This window comes from Anopheles darlingi, chromosome 3 (assembly GCF_943734745.1).
Source record: "Anopheles darlingi chromosome 3, idAnoDarlMG_H_01, whole genome shotgun sequence".
NCBI lineage: Eukaryota > Metazoa > Arthropoda > Insecta > Diptera > Culicidae > Anopheles > Anopheles darlingi.
In genome coordinates this window covers 49687042-49697041 of record NC_064875.1, presented here as the reverse complement: position 1 = coordinate 49697041, position 10000 = coordinate 49687042, and the positions used below count along the sequence as shown (strand labels likewise).

Below are 10000 nucleotides of genomic sequence, written 5' to 3'. Positions count from 1 at the left end.
CCAGTATGAAGGCGTGACCCTTGGTGATGGACAATCGCTGCATCGCGGGAAACTGGTGCGAACCGGTCGTGTCGGTAATTTGTAGCGTGCAGATGTTCTTGTTGCAGCTGATAACCTAATCCAACGAGTAAAGCGGAACGGTATAGCAGATACATGCAATGCAGTACCACCAACGCCCCGTTGGGCTCATCTCACCTGCCGGTACGTATCCTCAATCGTTGGGATGTAGCTCTCCCGGAACGTGCCCTTGATGAACCGCAGCACTAGCGAGCTCTTGCCAACACCACCCGCTCCGAATACCACCTTGTGTTGTGTCCGGGTCAGAGAAAGGGGAAAATAAAAGAAATCCAGAGAAAGGATGCATGCGTTAGAATGCCGTTGCGGTCATATGTCGATCCGGAGCATCTCCGTTCCGTTCTCCGCCATTCCGTACCACTCGGTAATCGTTGCTTTGCTCGGGCATTTTGATGTTTTGGAGAATTTTTTTATTATTTCTATCCATTTCCCCCATGTTGGCTGCTGTTGTTCGCTTTGGCTCGTGATGGGTGTTGATGGTTTCCTCGTCCTTCTCGTCGTTGTGCTCCTTGCAAGAGGAGGTGTGGGGGAGGGTGGAGGAAGAAGGGGGTTTGGGAGCGTTTTTGGGATTGGTTTTTGCACGTTCACCACCGTCGCCGTCGTCGTTGACGTCGTCTTCGCGGACCCCGCCACGGTCCTGATCCTAGTCCGTTCACCACTGTCGCCGTGTGTTGGGCGAGGGGATTTGGATTTGGCAATTTAGGCGAATCCTCGAAAACTCGGGGCGGGATGGGATTGTTGCTTTTGCGCGACGCGTTTCGTATGTATATGTATGTATATCTCTTTATCCGTCTGCATATAGACTGTATGCATCTGTATAATAAGGTGTATAATTATGCGTATGTATGCCCGCGTGTATATAATAACACTCTAACAAGAACTGGCTTTCGTATTAAACATTTCGGCCAACATTTGCACACCCAGGACCACGGATTTCCGGGCCAGTAGCATCAGCAAGCACCACGGTCGAACTCGCCGATACGGTCCCACGCGAACAACGGAAGGTGTTCCACCACCTAACAACAATAACAACAGCAGCAACAACGATTTGTACAGCGACGCGACCACCAAACAGCAGCAGCAGCAACCACAATTGCTTCTTCGCCTACTGCAACACACTTCACCCTACCAACCGCCAGCCGCTGCCGCCTGGCTGGATATATTAACCGCGCGCCGAAAGAGGAGGCGGAACCGAATCAACAACCTAATAATAAGGACCTATATAAGCACAAAAATTCGATGTTTCTTTGAGGACGAACTGCGTTTTGCTTTTTCCGCGTTTCTATTTCCCTGTTCTCTTTCTCTCCCTCTCTCTCACTCTCTCTTTCTCTCTCTCTGTTGGACACTACACCAGCACTTTTTTCGCGTTTTTGCTTCGAGTTTTGCAGCGCGAACCGAGCAAAAAAAGGGCGCTCTTGGACACCGTGGACCTCTTCCTTCCTACTTTATGATTCCTTCTGGATGGAGCAACCGAGCTGCTCGTGGTGTGCGCTCGGTGATTGCGGTAGTGGCCCCTTCTTTTAGCTTTGGCTCCCTGGTCGCCCTTTTTGGCGTTTATCACGCGCCCTTCGATCGCGTGTGTGTATGTGTGTTTGAGGGCGTGTGCGTGGGAATAATTGTAAGGGTGCGCACACGTACGTGTGCGCATGTGGGTGATAATGGTGGGTGGGCGAGCGGGCGGGCTGCGAAACGTGCGTGTGTGGGCGGTTTGTTTTAGTTCATCATCGAACTCGCGGAAATGGTACAGCTCGCGACACCTGGAAATAACTTGCTTCATTTTCCGCTTTCCATTGTCGGTGGCTCAGAGCGAACCCCAGGAACATGCAACAACGATTCCAAGGAGCAAATTTCCATCCTAGCAAACATTGACAAACCGCTTCGCTGCCAGAAGGTGTTGCATGGTTTTTGGTGATGAGAATGAACACCCCAAACATGCCTAGTTGCTCTTATCAATAGTTCAAGTTCAGGGGGTTCGGGATAAAGGGTTCCATTTCCATGCCACTCTTCGGTAGGGCGACGGGAGATGGGCCATCACTAGGCACAAACTCGAGTGAACATTGTAGTTGCTTCGATTGTACCGTTGGTTGTAAAAAGGGAATGGAATTAACCTTTAATCTGGAACCGAGCTTGACCGGAGTTAGGCTGCAATTTTGCAGAATTCCATTATTCTGAAAAAAAATGGAATTTTCCACTTTTATCTTTGAAAGATTGAAACAAAATATGTTCCCGCCTGGATTCCAATTTATAGCAAAAACTATGGTCGAACGGATTTCTGAATCATTCAACACAACCCTGGCACCGCTTCGAGGCACCCTCCAGCAAGCGGAAGCGCACGCGCCCAGGCACGCCGGACGCCGTCACGCTTTCACCTCCTTCATCCTTCGGGCGTTCGGTTTCTTCGTCGTGGTCGTGGGACATCCTTCCAGATATATGTTGATAAATCAATATCTCTTCAGTCAGTCAGTCAGTCGGTCGGTTTAGGTCGGTGCGTCGCGGTCTGCCGAAATATGTCAACGCTGGCAGGAAAGTGTTGATGCTGATGGTTCACTGGTGCTACCACCATCTCTCCAACCAGGATCTGGATTAACAGGATTGGGCTGGATACCAACCAATGGTGCAGAGCCAGCGCAGAAAACGGCATGCAAGATGCAATAGACGGGATAATCGGGACCACAGTTTTACCGCCCCAGGAGCAGCAGCAGCAGGTGCTGTACGTACAAATAGTGGAACCAGTGGAAGGAAGCAAACGGCGAGGGCGACGGCGACGGCGGTGGCATCATCGGCCGCTATACTACAACGCCGCGTGCCGGAATGGTGGTGCCTTTCGCTGGAAGCGGTTTTTTTTCAGTGCAAAAACGCAGATAAGCGGAACCACGCGAAAGTAGTGCACATATGGATGGGGTCGCAAACACAGGAGCACTCGCAACGAAGCGCAACGAAACATAGAATGCGCTAGTGTACCCCGATGCTGTCGGTGCTGTGCTCATCGTCATTCAGTGTTAACAGGACATATTTAGTGTGTAAGGGGATCGCCGCGTGGATGGAGTGTGGACTTGTCGCCTGTTTCGAGTGGGACGACCACTAGTAATAGCAGATCAGCTTATTATACCAAGTGCAAGAAGCGGAGACAGACCGTAGAGCAAACATACAATCCTCTCTACCCCATATATATACAGTACTTTTTGCTGGCTAACCATATCTCTGATACATCACTTTTGGCTGTTTGGAAGAAATTTTTACCGGACAAAGTAGCAGAATACTAGTGCGCTGAGCGTGAGAGGAAAATAGAGTTTACATATTCACATTTTACGAGTCTTACTACTTACTGGTTGTTTAGTACCAAAAAATACTCTATTCACGTGTGTGCGCGCGTCTCTCTGTGTGTATGTGTGTGTTTTCGCGCGAGTATTTGTAATCAGCACCCTTCCCTCCCCTTACTCAGTATTAATCGCCCACAACCCCGGGGAGGATCCTTTTTCGAGATCGAGCGCAATCAATCGCTTCTTCCAGTAGAAACTCCAAACACAAGCATATCATAGCATAGGACTACCATCTGCCCCTCGCCCTAAATCTATAAAGCCGACCATAGTGCGCGTTTTCTACATTTGCCTCCCTCCCGGCAACGGATGCAAAGTATTTTCCTCGCCGATTGTTCCCTCAACACACCCTCTCTCTGTTGTGCTCGGTGTTGTTTGCTGCTTCCTGACTGTGTGCTTGTATGTGGTAACATCAACAAGTGGAGAGTACTTGAATAGTCGTCGTGGCTTCCGCGGACTTTATGCCCCCCAAATTTGCTTCCATCGCGTTGTTGTCACCGTCTACCGTCATCGGTCGTCCTTCCGCCGCCTAAGCAAAAGCAAACAGTACATCCTCGTTGGCGGCGAGACTGTGCTACTAGTGTAGTGTTAGTACAACGGCTGCAAAGACATCCAAGCAGACCGAGACAACCACTGTAGACAAGGAGCTCGCCTGCCTGGTACCAGGTAAAACACGCCGAAGGATATAAACACAAGCCAATCATCGCACAACACACAGAAGGAAGGATGAAACGACGGAATGACTACAAGGTCGCAATGGCCGAGAGCGTCGAGCTAGAGCCACTCGGTGGAATGGATAAGCTGTCCGAGACGACGGACAGCAAGAAGCGGAACGGCATAAACAAATTCGGTAAGCATTCGCCATCACCAACCCGGCCTCCCTGTCGCTTCGGGCCGCCTCTCTCTCTCCCTCTCTCTCATCCCTCGGCTCGACATAGAAAACGACATTTTACTTTATTGCAAATTATGGTAGCATTTTCACCCTCCTGCCCCTTCGCCTTTTCTTCTACGCTTAGTATTTTGTTTTACGTGATGCTGTTGTGTGCGGTGTACAAATGGTACAAAAATACACAAACCATGTACAGAGCGAAGAGTACGTAGAGTACGGTAAATGATGCATCCTCCAGGCACAGGAAAAGGGAAATTAGTTTCTCAACTTCCTCATTATTCCAGGCATGCACCAGAATTCCCTCCATCGCACTTGTTTTCCATTTGCCAATCGGTCACACATCTCGGGGCACAGGAAGCATGTGCGTCGTATGTGTGCGCGCGTGTGTCGTTTTGGACACCGAACAAGGATATACACTGCCGCCGTCGCCGCCACCGTCGCAATCCCCACCATCTCTTGCTTTGCTTGTTCTTTTCCTAACGCACACTAGCGCCGGACCGGAAGCTGCACCGGAGGGCCACACCACCACAGATAGACTTTGCATCCTCTTTTCCTCGTTTTAGCAATTCCGCTGTCCCTCCTGGCGGCATGATTCTGGTCGCATGAAGAAGGGGGCTTTGCATATGCTGCTGCTGCTGAAAAATGCTTTTCCTGCGCCTCTCTCGTCGGTATCATACCTTGCGACGGACGGTGCCATCGGCGGTGGCGCATGTTGCGCATGTGCCATGGATGTGTAGAGGGTAGAGAGAAATGTGAAAAAATATTGACAGATTCGCTATCATCCGCTATATAGTTCTGTCCCGTCTGGCAATCAAACCTGAAACGCTTTCTTCGGAACGCTTCCGTCCTTCTTTTTATTTATACGGCCGAATGGCCTTTTCATGGCATTCCCGATGGTAGCGCGTCGTGCTAAAGAGTGTGAAATTGTGAAACAATAGTTTTAGTGTACCATATCGCGATCTTCAGCAAAGGTTACCGAGGAGTTCTAGAAAGAAGAAAATCTTGGGTTGCTTCGGTGTACTAGCAGCAGCCGCAGCAGCAGCAACCGCGTGCATGATGCGTGAAGCAAGTCAGCGTCAGCGCTAGAGCAACACCAGCACGAGCAGCAGTGTGTGTCAGCATAATTGGCAATGGCCGACTAGATAGATAGAGGATATCCGGTGCAGCAGTATTTTCCATTTCTCGGGCCATTTCGTAACGCAGATCGAGTAAATTCAATCACTCAATCACGGAAGTGTTGGACGAGTACACGCGTCCTGCCTCGAGTAGAATGCTTGGTTGCTGTATATGGACTTCGTTCGATGGTGCAGAGAAGCAGCAGCACCAGCACCGGCAGCAGCAATAGTTCTTGTTCAAGAGAAGGGACTACAGCAACGCTCCTTGGCATCGTTTGCACGCCATTGTGACAAGCAATATAAGTCTATATTGCTGCCGTCAAAAGGGTCAAAGAAGTTTGATTATTTTGAACTCCGCCGCTGCGCCCCTTCGCCACCGAATTGTGAGCCTTCTGTTTCCACTGCGGAACACCGCTCGTGCTCGAACGGAGTGAGGAGTGGAGGCTTTTAAGTTCGATTATTGCGTCTGGCTGCCCCTTGAGGCAGGAACACTAAACCAAGCCACCTTCCCAAGCAATGCAGCAAACATAGTCCCGCAGACACGTGCACGCGCGCGCTACCTCTTACTACTCGCTTGCTTCTCTGTTTTCCGCGATTTCCACTAGAAGTACACAAACACACACACACACATACAGGCAGGCGAAGCCCCAGCTTGGCGGCCATCCGTAGTAGTAGCCCGTCGGTGTCTTACTATAGTGATAGCCCTTTCGCCCTTCTCAGTGTACTCTGTGTGTCGTGTGAATTCTGATTCCCGTTCCTCCAAATTTTGATTGTTCTGTAACCGTAACCCTCCTCTTCACTACCGCGCGCCGCACCGCCACCACAAGCAGCCGCCGTATTGGCTGGCGAGCAAAGAAGGGGGGGACCCGTTAAGGTATCGGTCGTCGGCAGTGGGGGCCCAAACAACAAACCGTGGCGCAGAGAACGCATCGGCATGACGGAGCCAGACTCTGACGACGATGCATTCCTGACAGGTATTTACAGCTCATCCCAAACCGGCTTTCCTTTGCTTTCCACGGGTCCGAACCGGGGGTCCGAACTCGCTTGTTTATTCTCGTAGCTTCGAATCCTTTCTGCTTCGGTGTTGTCGGTGTTTTTCTTATTTTTTTCTTTTCATTTCTCTTTTCTCATTTCACTGACCATCATCCCTGCCTTGTGTGTGCGTATTTTGTTTTTCCTCATACTTCATGAATTATACGCAATTTTCTGCTTCTCGTATATATCCTGTTAACGCTCTTATCAAGCGTTTCTGTGTATAAAGCTTCTTCTCTTACTTTCTGAACTCGTGCGTGAGATGTGAAGGGGTCTGTCTGATGGAAAAGATGGCGAGAGAACAAAATTAATACAAAATCAAAAACCAATTCCATTCTGCTCCCCAGGTGGTGATAGCTCGTCGCGACCGGTACGTGATGGTGTAGCCGTTTGTTCACAGAAGCGAGCACTGCTGGTGACGGCGATAGTGCTTGGAACATTGCTGGGTAATTATCCTTCGGATAGCCGGAATCACGCACAACTGTGCCATCACCGGCATACTGCGCTCGTTTTGCGTTTCCTGAAAAGTTTCTGAAATTTTGGGTGCTTTGTTTCTCTTTTACTTTCAGCGACTGCCCTCGTGATAGCTTATGCGGGTCCACAAACAGGTAAGCCAAAAAGACGCAAGAGAATATTTAAAAAAAAAACCACTCCATAATGCTTCCTTTTCGGTCCTTCGCAGTATGTCCTTGCGCGGGAAAAATACCACCCGGGTACGTACCCGATGGGTACAACAGCTCGGAACCATTTCAACCGATTGCCACCAATGGGCAACCATTTCCGTGGCTGCTACCAACGTTACCCAACAACGTCAAACCGAATCGCTACATCCTGACCATCCATCCCAATCTGACGACGCTCGATGTAAAGGGTAAGGTGAACCGGTGAACCTACGGTGGCCGTTTTAAATAAAACATCTCGGTGTTTCGTTTCATAATTAACACAGGCCAGGTATCGATAGAGCTGTACGTGGAGAAGGAAACCAATTTCGTCGTGCTCCACGCTCAGGATCTTAACATTACGGAAAAGGTAGCCAATCTCATGCGAGCCAAAATTGTGTATAAAACATGCAGCTTATTTGTTCCTCTTTGTTTTCCTTTTCCACGTCGCTGTACCGTCCCCCAGGCGCTGGTGGGACCGAAAGGATTTGCGTTGAAGATTCTGCGAATGCTGGAGTACACTCCGCGCCAGCAGCTGTACATCGAGACGAGGGAAAAGCTACGGAAAAAGGCTAACTACACACTGAGCATACGGTGGCACTCGAAGATGATACTGGATCAGTTCGAGGGGGATTTCGATATGAAAAAGTATGTTCCGCATTACTCACCCTTTGGTCACGAACGTCTAGATTAGAAGCAATTTTATTTCCACTTCATCTTCTAGAACGTTAGCAGCAACGGTGCTGAAACCGGGCAGCACCCGGAAAGCATTTCCATGCTTTGACGAACCCCATCTACGGGCAGCATTCAAGATATCGCTCTTCCGAGATCGCTTCCATATAGGCCTGTCGAACTCCATCGTGCAAGATACGGATGATGTTGGATTTTACATGGGAACCGGTCTGGTGAGTGATGCTAACTACTCCCGGAAGGACCGAGAGAGCTAATTCTAATCATAACGCGTGATTACACATTCCAGTTACGAGACGATTTTGCCGAAACGCCACCCTTGCCACCCGATTCCGTATCCTGGGTCATCAGTGACTTTAAGCGAGAGTTGCTGGAACCATCGTCTAAGTATCAGCGCGTGAACGCGAGCAAAGCGACGGATGGAACCGCGATAACCAAACCGAATGTTCCAGCAGCGGTTCCCAAGGTAGCGAGCAAGAGCGAGAAGAAACCGTTTCGCAATCTGACCGCCGTACTGTTGTCGAAGAATCTGTTCAAACTCACAAACAATCTACCGACGAAGGAACCGGCAGCGGAGGAAATCAACGTTGTAACCACTCATCCGATCGATAGCAGCACTGCGAGTCTGTTGGGAGACGAGCGCGAAATTATGTGGGCGGGTGAAACCTCGTTAATCAGGACGGCTCCGGCTTACAGCTTCTACGCACCGGAAACACACATCGCCAAGGGAACCTTCATACTGCACACATCAAGAGACATACTGGAGTACCTACAGCAGTGGCTGTCCGTGGCTTATCCACTGTCGAAGCTAGACTTTGTAGCTCTACCGTCGCTGCTGGATGATCTGTCGAGCTCGCTTGGCTTGATTGTCTGCCGGACGTCCTTCCTTAACGAACCGAATAGCATCTCGGCGAAAGAGTACCACATGTCGGTGGTCAAGATATCGGAGGGCATTGTGAAACAGTACTTTGGTGGGCTGATCTCACCGAAAGCCTGGAAGCACAAGTGGCTCTGGGAGGGATTGATACGCTATCTGAGCCGCTTCCTTCTGTCCACCATTCAACCGCTGTGGCCGATGAAGGAACTGTTTCTGATCGATACACTGACCAAGGCACTCGATATTGATGCGCTGCAGGGTTGGGATAGCATCAGTGCTGGTGCCAGCGATACCGGTGACAATGATCCCTTCTTCGTCGACAAATCGGCCTCACTTTTATCGATGCTACAGTCGGCCATAGGAGAGCGCAACTTTCGCCAGTGTTTGGGGAAATTCCTGCGAACCTATCAGTTCCAGACGGCCGAACCAGCCGACCTGTGGGTGCTGTGCGCGAAGCAGGTGAACAATAGTCGCTACATCAAGGAAATGATGATCCAGTGGACCAATGCGGCAGCCTTCCCTCTGCTGAACGTGACATTGAATGGGACCAGTTTAACCGTACACCAGACGGACTTCCGGCCGGCCGAGTATCTTGCCATCTACGATGAGCCGATAGAAGAAATCGAAGGAGACGATACGCCCGGAGGCCGAAGTACGACAACGAGCACAACGACGACCACGACTATCGCACCAACGGGCGATATCAAAGCTGGTTCGAGGTGGATCTTCCCGATTCATTACACCACGGATGTGCTGAACGGAAACGGGACGACGCCTGAGGACATGGAACAACATGAACAGCAGCCGAGTTTGAGTGTTTGGCTAAATTCGAGCGAAGGTAAGCTGGATGATGATCAATCTACCGGCAATCGATGTCGTATTAATGCGTCCTTCCCTTTCTTCGATATAGCGGTTATAACACTAAACCACTCTCCCGAGTGGGTCAAGCTGAACTACGGTCAAACAGGATACTACCGTGTGCTGTACGATGAGACCAATTTGAACAAATTAGTCAACCAACTGCACACCAACAATGAAGTTTTTAGCACTCAGGTATATTTAACGCCGACATTTAACCTGTTTTCGGTATAGTTTAGTAGTAGAACAGATGGTTCAAAATCATCCCAATATACCACAATCAGTGGTTTGTGACTATTTTCAAACTGTTAAAAAGTTTTAAATATTCTGAGTAGAAATGAAAAGAAAGATAGGTAGGTTTGTAGGTTTCAACGGTACGGGTTAATATCGATTTAATAAGGAACGAGATTCAATCCCGTGCGTACCGTAATGCCGATTATTGATGAGGTGCTCAGACGTTTGACATGCTGTTGAATGATATACGTTTC

General features: G+C 49.6%; 2 protein-coding genes across 4 annotated transcripts in view; one reads left to right on the top strand and one right to left on the bottom strand.

Moving 5' to 3' along the window:
• The window catches only part of LOC125957995 (GTP-binding protein Di-Ras2-like), a 3281-nt gene extending 1697 nt beyond the window's left edge, over window positions 1–1584 (bottom strand). Inside the window, exons 1-3 of the mRNA XM_049691091.1 lie at window positions 434–1584; window positions 196–303; window positions 1–115 (exon numbers count right to left, since the gene is read on the bottom strand). The exon at window positions 1–115 is cut by the window's left edge and continues 71 nt beyond it. Of these exons, the coding sequence (XP_049547048.1) occupies window positions 1–115; window positions 196–303; window positions 434–511 (301 nt within the window). The 5' untranslated portion in view covers window positions 512–1584. The remainder of the gene's footprint in view (window positions 116–195; window positions 304–433) is intronic.
• A 1794-nt stretch (window positions 1585–3378) lies between these two features.
• LOC125957975 (aminopeptidase N) overlaps window positions 3379–10000 on the top strand; it is an 8675-nt gene continuing 2053 nt past the window's right edge. The window contains exons 1-10 of one of the 3 annotated variants that reach the window (XM_049691059.1): window positions 3379–4242; window positions 6227–6370; window positions 6776–6874; window positions 6998–7036; window positions 7111–7299; window positions 7375–7457; window positions 7554–7735; window positions 7812–7992; window positions 8067–9492; window positions 9565–9707. In XM_049691059.1, the coding sequence (XP_049547016.1) occupies window positions 4119–4242; window positions 6227–6370; window positions 6776–6874; window positions 6998–7036; window positions 7111–7299; window positions 7375–7457; window positions 7554–7735; window positions 7812–7992; window positions 8067–9492; window positions 9565–9707 (2610 nt within the window). In that variant the 5' untranslated portion in view covers window positions 3379–4118. Of the gene's footprint in view, window positions 4243–5181; window positions 5253–6116; window positions 6371–6775; window positions 6875–6997; window positions 7037–7110; window positions 7300–7374; window positions 7458–7553; window positions 7736–7811; window positions 7993–8066; window positions 9493–9564; window positions 9708–10000 lie in introns of those variants that run through there. The other 2 variants (XM_049691061.1, XM_049691060.1) reach the window with 2 other exon arrangements.